The sequence below is a fragment of the Podarcis vaucheri genome, assembly GCF_965113315.1.
Source record: "Podarcis vaucheri genome assembly, chromosome: 10".
NCBI lineage: Eukaryota > Metazoa > Chordata > Lepidosauria > Squamata > Lacertidae > Podarcis > Podarcis vaucheri.
In genome coordinates this window covers 43,819,397-43,839,225 of record NC_138748.1, presented here as the reverse complement: position 1 = coordinate 43,839,225, position 19,829 = coordinate 43,819,397, and the positions used below count along the sequence as shown (strand labels likewise).

General features: G+C 42.7%; 1 protein-coding gene and 1 long non-coding RNA gene across 3 annotated transcripts; one reads left to right on the top strand and one right to left on the bottom strand.

Annotated features, from left to right (window-relative positions):
• Positions 1 to 140: 140 nt before the first annotated feature.
• LOC309542506 lies at positions 141 to 7,173 on the top strand. Its single transcript, XR_014224269.1, has 2 exons — positions 141 to 195; positions 5,622 to 7,173. It is a non-coding gene; the product is annotated as an uncharacterized lncRNA (long non-coding RNA).
• Positions 6,655 to 18,940, bottom strand: SLC25A17 (solute carrier family 25 member 17). 2 transcript variants are annotated; one of them, XM_082241316.1, is made up of 9 exons: positions 18,919 to 18,940; positions 14,066 to 14,126; positions 13,293 to 13,359; positions 12,091 to 12,242; positions 11,362 to 11,478; positions 9,518 to 9,663; positions 9,271 to 9,366; positions 8,215 to 8,297; positions 6,655 to 7,217 (listed from the first exon to the last, which is right to left on the bottom strand). In XM_082241316.1, the coding sequence occupies exons 2-9, from the start codon at positions 14,118 to 14,120 to the stop codon at positions 7,070 to 7,072; spliced, it is 864 nt and encodes a 287-aa protein (XP_082097442.1). In that variant the 5' UTR covers positions 14,121 to 14,126; positions 18,919 to 18,940; the 3' UTR covers positions 6,655 to 7,069. The 2 variants fall into 2 exon arrangements, with proteins under 2 accessions (XP_082097442.1, XP_082097441.1); XM_082241315.1 differs by lacking the exon at positions 18,919 to 18,940 and adding an exon at positions 18,705 to 18,867.
• Positions 18,941 to 19,829: the final 889 nt, after the last annotated feature.

Here is a 19,829-nt window from a genome sequence, read left to right as displayed (position 1 = left end):
GGACGAGCAGGCGGCGCGACCAATCCGAAGGCGCGGAGGCGACTGAATGACGCCAGCGCCCGTCAACGGGTGTCGAGTAACTCCGGGTGCTAACGGGCGAGGGGCGGGGTGGGGAAAGGGGCAGGCGGGGCAGAGAAAGGTGACTGAAGAAGGAAGCAGCCAATTAGAGGATAGGAATTATGTCATCGGCAGAAGGTGAGGCTGGCGTGCTCGAGCGCCGCGGAGGAGCCGCGAGGAAGGAGGGGGAGGAGCCCTTAAAGGGACAGTGCGCCAGCCTAGGCACGTAGCGGGCTGCTGCTCCTTTGCAGAGGCTTAAAATATCTGCCCCCCACCCCCACATAGGCCCGCCTGTCTCTGACCGTTAATAAATAAATCTTTCACTGGAGCATCCGAAGCACGTTGCTGAAAAGACAGAAATAAAGCATTCCCACGCACATTTACTTAGGAAGGAGCCCCTATTAAACTCAGGGGACTTCCTTCCAAATAAACATGCAAATCGTATATTTAAACACGAATTAACATGCTGGCCCCCGGCCAATAGATGTGAGATGGGCGCACAAACCCCAGAGTCTGTCAAGACTGACCCGTTCGGGCAGGGGTACCTTTACCTTTACCTTTTTAAAAGGTTTGGAGGGGGGGAAAACCGGAAGCATTTAAAAAAACCAGTTCTATCAAGCATGCAAAATTTCTGAAACTTCTGCCGCTGCTCAGTAGTAGGGCAGGTGCTTTCGCAGGTAAAAGGCCACAGGGTTCCATCCCTGCTTGACACCTCCAGATGGGGCTGCGGCAAACTCGATCCAGGAATGCCAAAAGGACTGAACAAGGTGGGGCCGAACTGACTTGATGTAAGACAGCTTCCCATGTTGAGGAGGAATCTAGCAAAAGGAACAGTTTCTACAGCTGCAAAGAAAACGTTTTGTGTGCGTTTTAAGTGCAATATACAATGTGACACTAGATGGAAATGGTGAGCCTTATGGAAAATTCAATGTATTTTTAAAAAACTTTTTTTTAAGGCATTTTCAGAACGGATTTTATATGTGTGTATCTACAACCAGATTAATTTTCCACCAGCTAAAGAGACAGTTTGCTTTTTGTGGACTATGTATTTCCCAACTCCTAGAAGAAACTACCTAATTTGGCTTTGGGGTTTTTTTAACCTACTAGTACATCACCTAAAACGGATATTCAGCTTTGCTAATATAAAAAATATCTATGTTGTTGTTTACTTCTGCTCTGACCTGGAATTTAAGGCCGATCTGAGTAACTACAGGACTTTCATCCCCCCTGTTGCACTTACAAAATCCAACTCTACTGATGACTTAAAACATTTTAATTTTATTTTAATGCTGAGATAACATCTCCTACCATACCTTGAGGTAGCATGCTAACTTAAGGAGTGCAGATCAGGTTAGGTTAGGAGGAGCAGTTGGTGGCTCTTGCCACCTCCAATATCTGCTGCCTACATCAAATGCAGGGGCAGACCTGGCTACTGCATTAAGCCAATATGTTCTTGCTTCACCTTCTTCCTAAACTCTGGCTGGATGTAACATCCAGCCTGATGTTCAAAAAAACTCAAAAGCTTGCTCACTATTTTGTGGTACCTTGGTTAGTCCAAATAAATGTATTGCATAACTGTAGATTGCCAAAGCCAGCTTGTTCACAACCACAGCCCCTCTATTCCCCAATACTAATACTACTTCAACTATCTAGCATCAGAGATTGCTAAATAAAATTAGGGTGAATTCAGGACAGCCTATTGCTAAAAATATAAGCATTCATGTTAAGGGGCTGTAGAAACAGAGGTGCTGCCTGCTGTTTTCTCTCAGTTCGTAGTTCCAAAACAAATTATACTTCAAGGAATATGGTTCTCCAAGTGGTCTTCTTCCTGCTTTTCCAAATGGCTGAGGCCCCTTGTACCGTATAAAGAAATTTTACAGTGGAATTAAGGACATCTTTAGAAGAGGGTCGATTAGTTTTGATGCTTTCCCTAAGTGTCACATGCTTGATCTGTCTCCCACATTTTGTAATTATTAAGGCATTTTGTTTAAGCTTTAGATACATACACCACATATTGTTGATCAATGGTACTAGAATGCTTCAGTGATATTCTGCTATTCAATATGTATATTATTTGGTTCCCTAGTTTCCTCTTGTGTAGACAAGATACTTACTCCATGCTTTATTTGCTTTTCCCGGTCTTAGGAAGTCTTCAACATTTTCTCTTTTTTTGACTCACTAATGCTACATAAAGCACAGATTAACACCCTTGTGCTCTATTTTTACTAATCCAAAATAACCACAATCCTGCAATAATGTTTTCTCAATCATTGCCTAGTGCATAAGATTCCTTTTAATTCCCCAATCATTTGAAAGAATGGAAAAGTTCCCCACTTAACAATACTTAAACACCTTTCTGTTTAAGGCCAACAGAGGTTAAACAGCTTTCCATTAAATTATTCTAAGTATGCAGCCTAAGACCTACTTTGAACACTTCCATTTAAAAATACCTAAGACTGCATATAGCATAATATTTCCTGGCATCCTATGACCTCTAGTGGCTGTACCATATAATAGCATTTCTATGTTAAACTACTGTATACAGATCACTGGAACAAGTAACAGCAGTGGGAAATTGTTTTTAGATATGACTATAATTAACACCATTTGAATATTAAACTCTTTGCAATTTTATTCTGCCAGAATGTGGTGTGTGTTTACAATAGACTACGAACATAACAAAAATTTCCAACTGCATTTAAAGCAGAACGAATCTAGTGGCATAACTAGTTTATTGTAACACAGCTAATCTTATTGGAATTGACACTAATTTAAAAAGCAAGTTTCTGATCTTACTAATAAATATACTAGTTTTCAGAAGCTTTAAAGCTCAATTAAAAACTCATTCTTGCCTCCCTTGTGTTGCTGCCCATGGTCCCAACACAATTAGCATCTGTGCATCTATTCTGGTACCTGGAGCGCACCTGGAAAACAACCAACTCTGCTGGATGCAGAGCTGAAATGTGAAAGATACTCTTCACACAACTTTTGCCTTATTGAAATCAATTGCTAAGTGCCATTATGCAGCTGAAAAACTGGGTGTCTGAAACCACTGCAACTCTATTAGCCAGTTATAGGTAGATTGTCTCTGTCAGTACCAACTGAGATGCGGAGGTTGAACAATTGATTTCTCAAAAATGTTGCAGTAAGTTAAGTTGTAAGAAATAAAGTCCAAGTCTGTGACCTGACAGTTATCATTTAACCTTTTCACACCTTTGTTCAATTATGAATGGTCAACTTGAAGCTGACAAGGACTCAAAATCAACACAAAGCATAATTGGGTTATAAATAACAGGAAATATGTTTGTGGAAAGTTATGGCAGACAAGGGGATAATGCAGAAAAAGACCCATTACTCTCTAAGTGTTTTTGCTGGTGGCAGCTAGGCTAGGGTTTCAGAACAGGAAAGTACGCAATGAGATTTCTCTGGACTCATGGTACCTCATGGTATGGAATGTCGCTCAGCTGGAAAAACTGGTGAACCAAGTCCACACACACAAAAGGACAAATGGACTCATGTAATGTAGCAAAGTTTTATTACCTACCTCAGCAAGGAAGATCCAGAGAAATGGCCTGCACAGATGCAGGGACAGATTTGGAAAGATGAGCTTGGTTGATGCGAGATATGTAATGAATCTGTAGTTAATAGCTTTCTGATGTGTGTTATGCAGGCCACAAGTTGGCTGAGATAAGTGGCCCAAATCTGAATTGAGCGGCTACCTACTTTTTAATATAAATTTGTTTAAATAAAATAAAATGAAAGATAGATGTAGGTACTGGGTAGGATTAGGGAACATAATCTGTTTGAGGAGAAAGGGATTACCGTAATAGCAAAAGGTATTTGCCCCCCTTAATTGCATTGCCACATCTTTAGATCACTTCTGCCAAGCAAAACACCCACACAGTTTGAAGTTCTCACAGTTCAACCCAACATAACCAAAGACAAAAGGGTGTCATCATAAGCAGAAAGCTGGGATGAAGAAAGCATATGCAGATCAAACCATACCAAATAATGCAATCAATTGAGCCACATCACAGGCCAAATGAAACACACATATATGTTCAGTACATTATTACAAAATACATTATTATGAAATAAAGCATGTACATATAGCATCTGTCCCATTTTATTGCTGAAGAATACAGTGGCAGTGTGAGATAACTGACTCTCAAACACAGAAGTTGGTCTGCCCATTGCAGGCGTTCATAAAGTCTACCAATCTGGGCATATGTTTATAGCACAAGGTAATGGCTTTGGCTGGCTAGTTAAGTAGAGTGATTTCGAATATCCAAATAAGTTGTTCTGTGCCATAGAACAAATGGGTGGGCCCTTCACTCGCTCCACTTACTTAGCTGGTACATAGGAGAACAATAACCAGATGTGAAAGGTTGGAAGTGGCTGACAGAGACATATGTCTTGCCTGGTGCTGAGCCTAAGCTGGACCTCTGGAAACATAGAGGTAGCAGACTCTATGGGGGTTTTTTAATGCTGTGAGCTCCCTCATTCTCAGATTGTATACTGGGAAAGTGTTTGGAACCCCTGGGATCTCTTTCTGCTCGGAGACTGGGGTAGCACACAACACAGGTGTCAGAAGTGGGATTTGGGTTTACTAGAGGAGGAACTTGAGTGAGGTGTGCTTGAGTTAGGAGAAATGGAGGAACAGCAGAACTCCAAAACAGAGGAAGCTGATGTTCCAGCAGCAGACCCAACGGTCCGAAAAGGAATCGCAGCAGCTGCTGGCAGAAATACCAAAAAGCACTACTGCGTACTTTCCAGTTTTGCACTGCTTTGAATACAACAAGAGACTGCCAAATTACAAGCTACAATAATATGGTTGGTGCTTGGTTTTTGTTTCGTCCAACTTTTCTCCTTCAAAATTCAGTTGCAGTTTTAAGTCTGTGTCATATTTACACTTATTAAGAAACAAAGCCAATTTCAGCCTAACAGTATACCATTGTTTGTCATGGAAGAATAAAGCATTGGCTCATGTGTTCCATTAACCTCTTCAGCAGCTTTCACTTTACATCTGAACCTTAAATTGTGGTGAAACTTAACTATGGTCTGTTAAAACAAGTCAGCTTCACTATTCTGCAGTGTGAAGTTAGCTTATTTCAAACAAACAACTATTGAGATTGTTTATTGGGGTGGTTTGTTGGCTTCAGATGAAACCAGTTGCAGTTAGCGAAAAATGGAAGTAAATGTTGCTGCTCTCCTCGTGGCTCCACCTTCAAGAGAGGGAGGGGGAAGTGTGAAAGCCCAAGGCTGAACATTACCTGTTCCTGTGTTATCAGGAAGCTTGAACCAGCTCACATAGTAATAATAATACCGAGTTGAAGCTGTCATATCCAAGATGGCCTTTCTGGTGGGTTGGAGGTAAGAAAGGGATACTCCACTCTATTTGATACTGACAGAAACTAGGTTTTAGCCAATGATTCAGATTTTCAGAACCTCAGGTAAAGCATTTTTGAGACTCATGAAAACAAACTAGAGTACTAGGATATGAATCAGATGGTTTTGCAGTCTTCAGATTACTACCTGTATAAACTCCCAATTTTCCATTTCAGATTGAATATGTCACAGTGCAGAAGAGAATATAAGGAACTTTTCAATTTCTTAAACTTAAGGAATCTGAATCCGATAAGACCAGTTCTAGCAGGAATCTGATAGACTTTCATCACTGGTGTATGCTGAGCAGGTGGAACAACTGCCCCATGGGCCAGAATTAGCCTGCAAGGACCTTCTGTTTGCCCTGAAAGACACCTGCCATATTTGCTGTTGGAATTGGTGGTGGCAGCACTGATGAAACAAGTGGCTCCACTGCTAAACAAAATGAACAATGCAGCTGTGGGGTGAGAATAGTAATGGCAGTGGATGTTAGGATATAGTTCCGTTCCACCTTAAAAGGGAACAAGCTGTTGTGTGTCACATGCCTGTTTACTTCCAGCACTCGCTGGGAACTTCCGTTGTATGTAGCTTTTGTGTTACTGCTGTTTTGCTGGACACGAAGGCAAGCAGACATGTTTTCCTTTGTTCCTAAACTATGCTGAATAAAATGATGTACATTTTCGCTTGCACATCTCTCTGTCCGCCTCTTCTGCTGTGAGGTGATTTACACACTCTGCTGACAGAGCGTGCACGGGTCTCTAAACGTATCTGAGGCTCGTGTCGCTGAATTGATGCTGTTCCACGGGAGACTGGTGATCGTCCGGAGCCAGCTGGGGTTCCTCTCACAACTTGAAACAAGGTTCCTCTCACAACTTGAAAAATATAATATTGGGAAGTGAGCCATTTGCATAGGGGCTGTTGGGCCACTGAACACTCCTAATGCCCCAATGGGAAATGTGAGAGGCAATGAGGAAGGTGATCTAGTGATTCTGCTGGTGAAGTGCAAATGTGACTCTCTGGGCAAAAAGGTTACCAATTCTTGATATATATTAATAATTTTTACCACAATGGATGAGACATTGGGATACTAAACAAAGTTGAGCTTAAAGCAATGTATTTGCATAGACCTTAGTCTACTGTAGGCAGAAGACTCTATAGGACAGTTCTTTTAGGTCAACTGTGCAAATTAAAAGAAAGCTTATACTAAAAGAATAGTTATTTAATGAAGTCTTTTAATGGGCCAATAATCGATGAGGTTATACAATATCAAACCCGTGAAAAACACTGACAGCAAATGGAGAATGAATTATACACAGTGAGTAACTAAAGCTCTCCAATGAGTTTAGTAGGCTTCTTTTTCTCAATAGTGAAATTTTATTTTCCAGTTTGCTTCCTAATCAAAATAGCTGCAGAGAAAGATGGTCAAGCCATCATACGGTGACTGACAGTGCAGAGTTCCAGATTACTCTTCAAGCTTCCCCTTCAGGTACATTCTGAAGCTTTGCGAGCAAGAACACAGCGGAAGAGTCCTGTGGCCTTTGAGAGGAAGCTTCCATGGCACCCAGTTGTGTCCCAGCTATTTGTGTCTTTCTTTCCCCGAGTTTAATGTGTTGTGGAGGCCCAGACTTCAGTTCCTAAGTGAACGTTTTAATCCCATGACTGTGAAAGTAGCAGCAGTAATTTTTTCATAGACCAGGAACATCAGTGCAGCAGTGAGGACTGTTTGGAGCAGCTTTGCTTCAAGGCCCTTGTAGAGACCCACTAATCCAAAACGCCTATCGAGAAAGCAGATTTAGCATATGGTAAGAAAGTACTTTCCAAATGTAGCAAAATGGCATACAATGCCAGGACATCATAAAGTATGTCTGTTCTTGCCTGCACCACCAATTGTTAAAGCTACCTAGGATTGAAACGTTCTTCCTCCAGGCACTACTGCTCCTATTTTCAAAAAGAGTGCCCGCGGGGGGAGCATGATTTTCAGGAGAAAAGTGTCTGGCAGAAGAATGCTTAACCCTTCTCTCATCTGCTGCTTGCCCCCAAATCTCAAACTACTGGTAAGTGAAAAGCCTGTTTATTTGTTTAAATTATTTATGTACTATCCCTCCTCAAAGCTTCTAGGGTGTTTTATATACCAGTATAATACATTTTATATACCAATATAATACAGTATCAGGTGAGCCTTTCTGTTGAAGGAATTCCACTAACAGGGGGCCACCAATGAGAAGCTCTATCTGTACCTCAGATGGTGGGGATGCCTGGAAAATAGTCTCCAAAATGACCTCTGCTCCAGAGGGGTGGGTGAACTTCCCAAACAAATTTAGCGGGCCTGCTGGGGGGGGGGGAGGCCTGTTGTGCAACTGGAAATCACTCTGCTCGTACAAGGATTTTCCTAGCACTACAATGAATACCCATCAACTTGATTTCATCATAAGGCTGCTCCAAGTTACATTGTAGTTTTATCATTATAAGCTGCCTAACATGTCTGTTGAGTGCAAATGCAGAGTAGGGGGAAATAGATAAATTAAGTGGTAAACATAGCAGTGACTATTATATTTGGAAAATAATCACCTGGCTTGCTTAATATTTCCATCACACTAGATCAAAAAGTCTTCATAAAGAGGATTATTGATCTTGTATGACCCTTTTAGTGTTTTAAAGGTCAACTTTTTATTGAATAAAAATTATACAGCTATTTAGGGCAGATTATCAGGATGCTGATACAGTAGAGGACAATATTAAGATATATATGGATAAAGTAAAGACAAAGCTTACTTTATTCTCTGTCGAAGAAGGTAGATAACATTCTTAAGGCTGCCTAGTCTCCTGTTTTCTGGGTTCAGATGGTGACGTCCAAACTGAAAAGGAGACAATATGAATCAATGAGCAACTTTTCCTGCCTTATTTTCTTCTAATTTCTATTTACTATGTCTGATCTGAAATAAATGATCCAGCCCTATATTCAAATCGTTCTCCCATATCCAGTTGTTCAGTGCTAAATATTACATTTCTTGCTCAGGTCAGAGCAGCTTGCAGTCTCCCCTCACCCCAAAATATGTTAAATATTGACCAAACAAAGCCATACACATCAAAGTTATGCATTTTCATTATGGCTGGAGTGGTAGCAGTGGTATAATAAATATGCCCTCTAAGCAAAAGAATATGGGGTTGTCAGACTCTTCCCACAGCTTAACAACATACGATATCTATGTAGAGAGCCAACTGGGAAATCTAACCTAAGTGCTAAGTAGTTATGTATTCTAAGAAGTAGGAAAAGTTGCCCAGAGCATCCAATATGGAGAGCATATGCTATGCAGTTAGAACACAAGACACTAAAACAGTTACAGTGGTACCTCGGGTTAAGTACTTAATTCGTTCTGGAGGTCCATACTTAACCTGAAACTGTTCTTAACCTGAAGCACCACTTTAGCTAATGGGGCCTCCTGCTGCTGCTGCGCCGCTGGAGCACAATTTCCTTTCTCATTCTGAAGCACTATTTCTGAGTTAGCGGAGTCTGTAACCTCAAGCATATGTAACCTGAAGCGTATGTAACCCAAGGCACCACTGTACTCATTTCCCCCAAAAGAAATATACTTTTGTTTACAATCAGACGTGTAACCTCACATTTGCTGCAGTTTCTTGCCCATTCAGTTAGAGTGATTATGACTCAAGGAGCTTTCTAGACTTAGTTAAGAGAAGATGTGCTCTTCAACCACAGCAACAAATTAAGATGGAATAGATGTTTGTCAATTTGAGTTCTGGAATACTGGCCAAAGGCAACTGTATAAAGAAACAGTAAAATGAAAGTGATCTGGTGCAATGGATACCCACCCGTAAGATGGACTGTACTGTCTGCATAGGGTAAGTGAGGGTAGTAGCGATCGCTTTGGCTATTGCTCCAATAACAAATGCATCTAGCGAAGAAAGCTGCAAGTGTAAATAAAGAAAAGGTTATATGACTGCAGAAAGAAATCTAGCAACATAGGAATTTAACAAAGTGAATAAAGGAAAAGGTTTCATTGGACCAACGTTTAAAGTCAGAATTTAACTGAATTCTTTGCAGGCCTTGGAATCTCACCTGCAGTTGCCTCTTCAGAATCTTCCTCTTAAGTCCTTCATAGAACATGAACTGTATGGCAGGATTGAATACCAGGAGCAGCGAAGGAAAAGTACCATTCCACAAAGCTGAGATTCCTTCATCTCTTATTATCTGATGAAAGGCATCTAATGGGAAGGATAAAGAAGCAGCAGGAATCTTTTAGGAATATTTAAGATACAGGAATCTTAAATATTCAACAACAGTTTGCGCGCAGAGGAAGAAACAAATTGCATATTTTGCCTATCAACTTGTAATCCAGGGATGAGGAATATTTTTCTTCTCTTTTCTATTGGTCTCATTTATGTACCGGGGGGGGGGGAATCCATCAGGACCAAGATCTGACTATGACAAGGTTCTTTTGGGCAGTTTCTTCCCTGCCTTCCTTCCTCTGGGCTTCCTAGAAGCCTACCTATCTCCCTTCCTCTGGGCTTCTCATCTCTTCCCCCCACAGGTCCTGCCAAAGCTTCACCATCTAGTGCCTGCAACAGTTATCCAATTCATTGTTACCTCTCTCTTCCCACTCTTCTCACACACGTATGTACAAGAAGGTAACACAGCTTGTCCTTTGGCACAAACCACCTGAAGAAAACACACATACACAGTCCATGTGCATTTAAATGCACTGCCTGCCTGGAGAGCCAAGAGTGGGTTCACTTCAAAAAAACTGTTTATATTTTGTTGTTTTTTACAACTATCTTGGTACAAAAAACAAAGGATGTCCAATATAGTAAAGCAAATAAATATATCAAGCCACATGCACTGGACACTTACTTGGGTAAGTTCTGTTTTAATTAATTGTGACTTACATCAGAGCAAACATGGTATTCTCTCTTTCCAATCACTTTCTCTACCAGAAGCTTGCAGCTGAACCCAATCTTGCAGCCTAAGCTATGTCATTTCACATATTCTGCTCGGCCTCTTAATCCATCCCAGTCCCCAAGATGTTGCTCTAATGTATTCTCACACAGTTATGGGGACTAAGTGAAATGATAGGATACTATGGTGAGCATTCTTATCACATGCAGCAATCACTTAGTTCACCCAGAACATGTTTTGTAATGGAACATGTTTTGTAATGTAATCATGGCAACCATACCTTCAAGAACTCTGAACACAACAACAGGTAATCTAGGAGTCCTGATTCCAATACTGACTGGCAGTTTCCCCACCAATAAAATACCACCAAGAAACTTCCCTCCCATTTCTGAGCTGTTTTGCAATTTAAACTATCAGGGCTGTTTTAGCACAAGGGCTTCTGCCTGTGCTAAAGGAAAGTCCACTCCCTCTCCTCTCCCCACACTCCTCCCCAAATCTTCTCCAGCAAGTTTGGGGAAGCCCCAGGACTTTTTTGGGGGCCTTAGACTGCATACACAGAGAAGATGAAGTCATTGTGCTACTGGGATCACATTGTTGGAAACCCACCCCATTTCATTTTTTAAAAAAAGTTGGGGACAGATGACTATTAAATGTATTAATTATTCATGTGGCATTTTCTGATTTCATTTTTCAAAGGGGAGAGACTGGATTGAGCATAGGAGAACAGAAAAGAGTGATGGCTGAGTCAGTGTTGGATATGCTGGAACATGTTTAATTTCAGTTACAGTTAGACTCATCCCATCTCAGAGTAATACACTATAAACTTTCTTACTGTTATATGTATTTCCTGATTATCTAATACCTCACTGTTTTAAAAGGGGTTGAATCTACAAACTGAACAGCAAAAGAGCTGCCCATAGCATCCATTCTGTAAATGAAAGCCTTCAGTCCACAAATCTACTAAAAAGCACCAATGCAAACTAACAGAAATGACAACAAATGCCTACCTGCAACGCCTTTGTAGTTAGTCGGCACAATGTCTTCATTTCTGAATTTGGCCCCCTGGAGTTTCAGACGTGTATTCACTACCCAGAGTGGAGTAGTCAACAATACATTCACAATACCTAAGACAACACAAACAAAAAGTTGAGTAAAAAGAGCCCTAACATTTTAAAAAGCAGGTTGAATCTTCATGTACAAAAATGATCCAATGTACAAAATAATTAAGATATATAGAAAAGTACAATGCCCCACCACCCCCCAAAAACCCCCAGAAGACACACATTCTGAAATCTTATACTGAGGATTTTGCTATAATTTCTGCACCATACTAATAGCTGGCAGAATGCCTTGTGAGGATACACACAAATTGCTTAAGCAAGCAGGAAAAGCAAGTTTATTTTCATAACAGGTACACACCTTAGTGCTCACAAATAACTTCCCTGGATTGACGCAAGCCTCCCACATTCATCTAGGTCATGGAATCATGTACTTCTTAATGAAGATCAGAAATGCCGAATTATTTTTTAAAAGTAATGCTTCAAGAGGCTGTGCGTCAGGTTTAGATTTTACCTATGTTTTTCTATCCACTACAAGTTACATGCATTTGAGTAATATAAATTATAATAATAAGGTAGCATAGGTAGCATAAAAAGTGCATGCATGGAATGTAATAAACTGGTTCAACCCCTTGAAATCTTAGCAGATTTGTAGCACAACTGATAGGATTCTATTACCTGCAACCACCCCAAGAATCAAATCTTTTCCTGTGGTTGAATGATGTCCTTTGACCCAAACAGCTTTTAAACTGTTAAATGTATAGAAATAGACGAAGTTGGAACAACAAAGGCTGGAGATGACAGGAAACCACCCTCGATATGGTGCCAGGCTAAGGAACAAGCAATAAAAGCAAAAAGTAACTATCATGAAATCACCAAATAAGCAAGAAATAAAGCAACAGCATCTGCAGCCTAATCCAGAACCTGGGAAGTCATAGTGTATGCCTACAAAATAAAATAGGTATTTATATTTTAACAATCAGAATCCCACACAAACTTACTTGGGAATAACTCTAAATGAATTCAGTGCTACTTACTTCTGAATAAATGTGCAAATAACTAGAGACGTTTTACTGATGGACAGGATGGGAAGAAACAACAGTACCAGTGTCCCAAGGTTCCCTAGCAGAAATAGTTCTGCATGCTTCTTAAACTGACAGTTACGACAACTGTTCCTTATAATAAATAAGAAGATTATCCAGTTCACACTGAGGGCCTTAAAGATGCCTGTATGTGTCTAGAAGCATCAGGCTGGTTGGGGGAACTGGTTCTGACAGGTGTTTCAGCCCTTTCCAAAGGATGGAACGGTATTGCAGAAGTATTTCCTACAACGGGAATAGTCGATCCCTTGTTTTTACAGTGTTTTGAATTACAATACAAATATGACATCAACTTGCTTGTACTGTACTTTCTAAGTAATTCCCATTTTTCAACCAGTCATTTTTATTAGATCACAAAAGGACAAGGACTAAACTCCCTCCTCCCACTTCCAAATTACAATCTGTGGCACCAAGTTTCTAATTAGTATTTGAAAGGACTGGTTTTCAAAAGCATGCCCTTGGTTTCTACACATTTTATGTGCAACAAGAGTTACAGAGGCTATAGAAAGGCCTGCTATTAATCACTGGACTCTCCCCTTTCCAATGAAGGAGTTTGGCTTAAGATGACCCAAAAAGACTTAAGCCTTTGTGACTAAAAAAGATTGTTTTTTTAAAGCTTCGTTGCAAACGAGCTCATGCATTTTAGTGTGAAACTCAATACCCCTCAAATATTGGACAAATTAAGAAACTACAATATGTGAAGTAGAGGGACAAAGATGTGATGAATGCTCAACATTTGTGAATATTCACATACTGCTTGTTACAAGGTTCTATACTTACATGCCCTCTTCTTTTATTATCTCCAAGAGAACTTTGTGGGTTCTTTTAGATTTGCGTTTTTCATCAACTGGAAGACAATAATTATACACACAAGGGTAAACATAACATATATTTGAATATTAGGGCAATACATTGATTAGTGCAAGCAGAACATCACAAAATAGTGTGCAAACTTTTGAGTTCCTCAGAACTTTGTATCAGCGGATTGGCACTGAAAGTGCATCCTCAAAGGAGGTTGTTGCAATAGTAATCCATAATCCACTGACTGGCAATTTCAGTAACCTCCTTGGAACTTTGACAGTGATGTCACCTGACATCATTATGCTCCCACCCACCCATCAAAAGATGGCATGTATGGGGTGGGGAAGATCCAACTGTTCATCACTGGGTTAGATAGTCAATAGAGCACATGCGAGAGGGCAAACAAAGTTGGTTGTTGGTGAAGTCAAGGAGGATGCATCTGGTCAGTCTCAAGACGCTTTGAAGGTGCAATCTGAAACCTGCAGAGAACCTATCAGAGCTTCATCTGACTATCTTGTTTCTCATCCTACACATCATTTCAAGACTGACCAGACATAGATTCTATAAGCCAACTTCGTTAGCTCTCTCCACTCCACTTTTACTATCTAGCCTGGTTAAAAGTTCTGAAGAAAAATTCCACACTATTATTGTTGACCTAATGAAGGCATTGTCTGAATATGCATTTTGACATTTTCTTATGGGCCCAGATGAATATCTTTACTTCTTAGATTACTTAGTACATCTTTGCTTACCTTGAAGTCTTAGTCTGGCTGTATCCAGGGGGAAAAACACAGTCATTGCAGTCATGCTACCCTAAAAAGTTTAAAAATAAAGTTAACTTTACTGTACCACATGGTTTTGTTTTTTTACAAATCTGTAATAAAGCTAGGACAATGATTAACAAATATCAGAGCCTTGAAGTATTTCTGTATTTGAATGAACTTCTTGTTAAAAACACAGGTTTTTGCAAGATAAACAGTTGAAGTCTTTAAAAATTGACAAGGAAAAGAAAATTCCATTTGATAACTATGACTTTTACTTTCACTTCGAATTACAATTCTCATCATCCCTGACCACTGGTCATGCTGGCCTGGAGTTGAATTGAGCCCAAAGCATCTGGAGGGCACAGCCGGCTTTTCCCTGCACTTGGTTCTGAAAGTACCAGTAGCCTTAATGCAGGCAGTGGGACACATTTGTAAATGTGTTTTCTTTATTTGTTTAGGTTAGGCTCCATACGCATGTTATGACACCCCCAAGTTATATTCTTCAAAAATTCAGACGCTTCTCATGTGGAAAGGACTTAGGGGCAGCCCCACCCCCAACTAAGCAACACCAATTTGCATTTAACACATATCTAAGCAGCAGCTATTTGGAGCAGAAAGTACCCTAATTTCTTTATGAATTATCAAGACTTCTCAGACATGGTTAGGGAAGGGCTTGAAATTTGTGTTTTAAATCCTATAAAGTCTTTAAAGAAATTAAAATGTTGCTCTGAAAGCCTCATCAGTGGGCAAATAGAACAGCTCAACTTCACTCCAATTGCTGCTCCACCTTTACAAGTCTGAACAGTGTATTAGTGGGATGGGTAGAGGAAGACTAGTAATGATTGACTGCACCTTCAACAAGTTACACAAACTAATTGATCCTCTCAGTACTAAGGCTGCAGGTATCAATGTAGAAGTATTAAGCTGTATATTGAGGACAAGTCGTCCCACAAAGTTTATTATTTACAAATGTATCCTAACCCAGTGATAACAGAATGTTATGGACAAAGTACAGGGGGGAAATCTGCACAGTTCCAAGAACTACAGTATCTGGTTTTCAATAAAGAATCTGGTGTCTGCTAGAATCCTGAGGATCACATTTCTCAAAGAATGTATAGCCTTTGTGGCTGTGAAGATAATTTCAAGACAAGTAGCAATTTCTGCGAGAGACTTTTTAATCGGTTAAGTAGGAAGCAGCATGCAGGAATAAATTGCCAGTTCTCACAATGGAAAGATGTAAGAAATGGGGTCCCCCATCATGGGCGCAGCCAGGATTTATGGGGGGGGCAGGTTTTACGTTGGGGACAGGATTCAAAATTAGCAGGGTGCCAGGTGCATTTTGCGCCTAAAGAGTCTCCATTTGTGAGCACCTCAAGAAGTCTAGGTGCCATTTTTTGTGCCTGGATTACACTCAAGGATCACTGAAATGTATGTGTTTTGAAGCCACGAAGTATATGTTCAGGATAGACAATATGTTAAGGTGTTTAACAAGAGTAGAGTGCTTTGAAAACTGAAGTTTGGTACCAATATTTTTATTGTAAACACCAAATTAAACATGTATTAACAATTTCTGTTAAAAATGTGATATTAACAATGTGTCACTAATGTGAACTGTGTATTAGTTCATGCTTATCAAAATAATAAAGAAAAAGTGTGGCCAACCCCCTCCACCCAAAATGGCGACTAGACCAGTGTTTCCCAAACGTTTTTGGGCAACGGCACACCTGTGTACTGAAAAAAAATCTCGTGGCACACCACCATTAAAGCCCCGCCCCGTGACGTCAGCGCGCAGCGTCACGCCGGGAGGGACGCACAAAAGTGAAAGTTTTTTCCCTCCCCCTTGCCGGGGAACCTCCAAGCTTTGGGCAGGCAGGCAGGCAGAGCTGGGAAGGGGGTTTCCAGGGGACACGGCAGCTCCTCGAAAGGCTTCTCTCAGCTGCGCTCAATCCTCCTCGGAGAGGATTTCCCCTCCGGTCCCATGCCTTCGTTTGGGGCATCGCTCCGGCTGCTCCCTCTCCCGCCGCGCAGGAGCGATGCCTCTCTCTGGCTCTCCCTCCGCGCAGGCTGAGGGAGGGAGGGAGGGGCGCGTGTGACCCGTCTCTGCTGGGAGACCAAACCCAGCGAGGCAGAGTCGCGCGGAGGCGCCCAGGCAGCGCTGCCGGCTGCGAGGAGGAGCGCCAGGCAGCAGCAGGAGGCGCGGCCTCTCCTCGCCGCCGCCGCCCCGCCTCTCGCCGCCCGACTCGCCCGCCTCCCTCCAGGCATCTCGCGGCACACGAGGCAACGTCTCACGGCACACTCGTGTGCCGCGGAACACCGGTTGGGAAACACTGGACTAGACATTCTGTTTAGGTGCCCTTAACCAGGTCCCAAGAGCCATTTGGCTCCTAGCTTTTCTATCCCAGTTTCTAACATTGGTTGGGGAGCAGATCCAAGTTATCTGTGATGCAATTAGTCAGTTGGTTAAGTATTCTTATTTCTTTACTTGATTGCAGGGCCAGCTGCCCCCCTGCCATGCCCATGTCCCTCTTGTATCTGTATTGGGACCATTGCTTTATAACTTGTATATATTTATGAATCTGTGATTTTTGTATCTTCTCTATCCTCCCCCAAAAGAGCACAGGACAGCAAACATAAAGCAGTATGCCTACAAGCTGGATAAAGCCTGCTGCTGAGTGCGCCAACAATGCTGACCAAGGGGCTATCAGGCTGGGAGTGGGGGGATGTTTACATCTATCCCCAGCTTAGGCTCTAAGCACCATTCACTGAGAAGGTGACCTTGCATTGAGAGATGTGAGGGAGTGCAACCCTGCTCTTTTTTATTGGGCTTGGTGGCTTGCAACACCATTAATGACGGTGTTCTTTTGAAGTGGCTCAAGAAGGTGGGGGCTGGGGCACTGTACTTCAGTGATTCTGCCTCTATCTCCAGGCTATTTGCAGAAAGCAGTTGTGGGGGAATAACTTATGGAAGCTTTCTTGTGGTGTGCCCCAGGATCGCATATTTCCCCCCATTCTATTTAACATTTATATGAACTGTCTTCAATAGTTTTGGAGTGAAGTGTTACCCATATGCAGATGACACCCAGTTCTATCTCCTTGTTATCTTTGAATCAGTAGAGGTGGCCAAGGTACTAGATGGGTGTTTGGGGGCAGTAATGGGCCGAATGTAGGCCAACAAATCAAAACTGACTCCAGAAAAAACAGATATATCATGTGTTTCAATTCTTAAGTCCAGGAGGTGAAAAGATGACATGCTCTTGACAGGGTTGCACTCCTATGGAAGGAGGTTTGTAACCTGGGGGTACTCCTGGATTGTCACTTGAGACCCAGGTGGCTAGGTGTGTCTACTTCCAGCTCCATCTTGTTTGCCAGCTATGGCCCCTTTTGAACAGAGATCACTTGGTCACGGCACTCCATACTCTGGCAACTTCCGCATGTGATTACTGGAATGCACTCTTTGTGGAGCAGTTTTTGGCAAATGTTAAAGGCACACCTTTTTACCTTGGGCTTTGTTACCAGAAGTGTATGTTTTCAGGACCCAACCTATTATTGCGACAATATGGATAGATACAAAACAGACTATGAAATAACATGTAGCTGGAAATGTGGACAATAAGACCCATGAAGGGGATGGGAGGAAGTTGTGAGATTCAGAGAATTCTCATTTTATGGATATGTATTTGTAAAAAATTTTCATTTGTTTTATCTGTTTTTAATATTGAATTTTAAATTGTTGTAACCTGCCCTGATCTTGTATGAGAGATCTGTGCAGTTGACCTGAGTCAGGTTTGCCGGCTGCATCCAACAGCACTCCAGCCTCAAAGTCACTAGTATCAAAGAAAATATTTACCATTTACACAGTTGTGAAACAAGAAGCTGAAAAAGCAGGGAAGATAGAGGGAAAAAAGGATAATCCTGGCATCCCAATACAGCACAGAGTGATTGGGTATAAGCAACCTATTTCTAGGTTACTACAAATATTGATCTTGTAGCTGAGACTGAAACATAAAGGACAATTCCCCAACCCTTTTACACTTTCTGAACTACTGTCCCTCTTTGATTTTGCTTCTGCAGCTCAACAGCAAGTTCGGACATTTGATTGTCCCCAGACAGGTATTTTAATCCCAGGCAGAAAATCCTGGCAGGCGAGTATAGGCAATCAAAGTAAAACTTAACAACAGAACGTGCACCCGATAGGACAGTTCACCTGTGGCATCTTATTCCAGGGGCGAGGAGAATTACCCCATAACCACACCGTAACAGTAACGATCATAGCAATACACCCACCACAAAAACCGTGAGGGAGAGGAATACAGAAGCGGTAAAACCCTCCCAATCCTCATTTAGCAGGGCACCACCGACGACGACTATACTAACTGGGGGCAAGCAAAATCATACAGTGGCCGTTTGCATTCACTCGGAGCGGCATGGACTAGTTGAGAGGCACCCACTAAGAAAGAAACTGGTGCGAGTCGGGGGGGGGGGGTTTCTCTGCCCCGAATACTCATCCCCAGGCGACCAGGTGCAGTTTAGCACCTAGCCTAGTATTGCGCGAGAGGCGAGTGAGCCCCGGAGCCCAGCCCTGGAGCCCCCACTACCGCACCACCTCCGCTGCAGCAGTCAAACTCACCACAGCCCCCGCCACAGCGTGGACCAAGCTCTCGTAAGAGAACACCACGGCCATGGCTGAACCTCCGGCGCCGCGGGAGCCAAGGAAGCGCTGGGCAAAGAAGAGCGGGCGTCTCCGTCACCGCCCCACTCCATGACACTCGGCGTCACGTGGCTCCAGCGCCGCCGCGACGTTTCTGCCAGCTCCGCACCTATCAGGCGGCGGTTCGTAATACCTCCGCGCAGGTGGGAGGGCTCGCCCGTCAGGAGGAGCGCTATTCGCCGGCTGCCGCCCATCTCCCCCCCCCCGCCGCAAGGCAGAAAGGGGCGTGTCCTCTTTACTCCCGGCTCAGGCGCGCGGGTTTCGGCTGACGGGGGTTACGGCTGTTTCGGTTGGCTGGAAACGGTTCTTCCGTCAACGGCTGGCGCGCAATGAGTGAGAGGGCGGGGAATACGTGAGAGGGGCAGAGCAGCGTCAAAAGGGTGTACAGTGGTACCTCGGGTTACATACGCTTCAGGTTACAGACTCCGCTAACCCAGAAATAGTGCTTCAGGTTAAGAACTTTGCTTCAGGATGAGAACAGAAATCGGGCTCTGGCAGTTCGGCAGCAGCAGCAGGAGGTCCCATTAGCTAAAGTGGTGCTTCAGGTTAAGAACAGTTTCAGGTTAAGAACGGACCTCCGGAACGAATTAAGTACTTAACCTGAGGTACCACTGTACAGTGAGGGCGAGGGCAGGCAGTCAAACTTTGGCCAGCAAGTCCTGTGTGGCCCGCAGGAGAGAGTGAGCACCCGCAGAAAAGAAGCCTTGGCAGGGAAAGGCAAAAACCAAGGGTGCCGCAGTTTGGCCTTTATCTATTTTAAACTTCTGTGAGATGGCCTTGGGTGTGGCTGCTCGGCCGCTTCAATTGGCACACCTACAAGTGCCACACAATAGCCAATCTGCATTTGTAGGAACAAGTGGGGAAAGTTGCGCTCAAGCGTCCCATGCTTTCAGGCTTCCCATGAGCCACTTATGTGAAAACTGGACGTTGGACCGGGTGGGCCTTTGGGCTCATTCAGCAGGCTCTTGTATTCTGACTTGCCTTAGATTTCCCCTCATCGACAGGATTCTAGACTGCTTCTAGACTGGTGAGATTGTAACTGCT

What these genes read in the sequence shown, in the direction of transcription:
- SLC25A17 (XM_082241315.1), bottom strand. Translation starts at nt 18,758, where the DNA reads ATGGCCGTGGTGTTCTCTTACGAGAGCTTGGTCCACGCTGTGGCGGGG. An exon ending in GATTCTTGGGGTGGTTGCAG is followed by an intron (nt 11,479 to 12,090) that starts GTAATAGAATCC and finishes GTGTTGTCTTAG; the next exon opens with GTATTGTGAATGTATTGTTG. An exon ending in TTCTGAAGAGGCAACTGCAG is followed by an intron (nt 9,367 to 9,517) that starts GTGAGATTCCAA and finishes TTACACTTGCAG; the next exon opens with CTTTCTTCGCTAGATGCATT.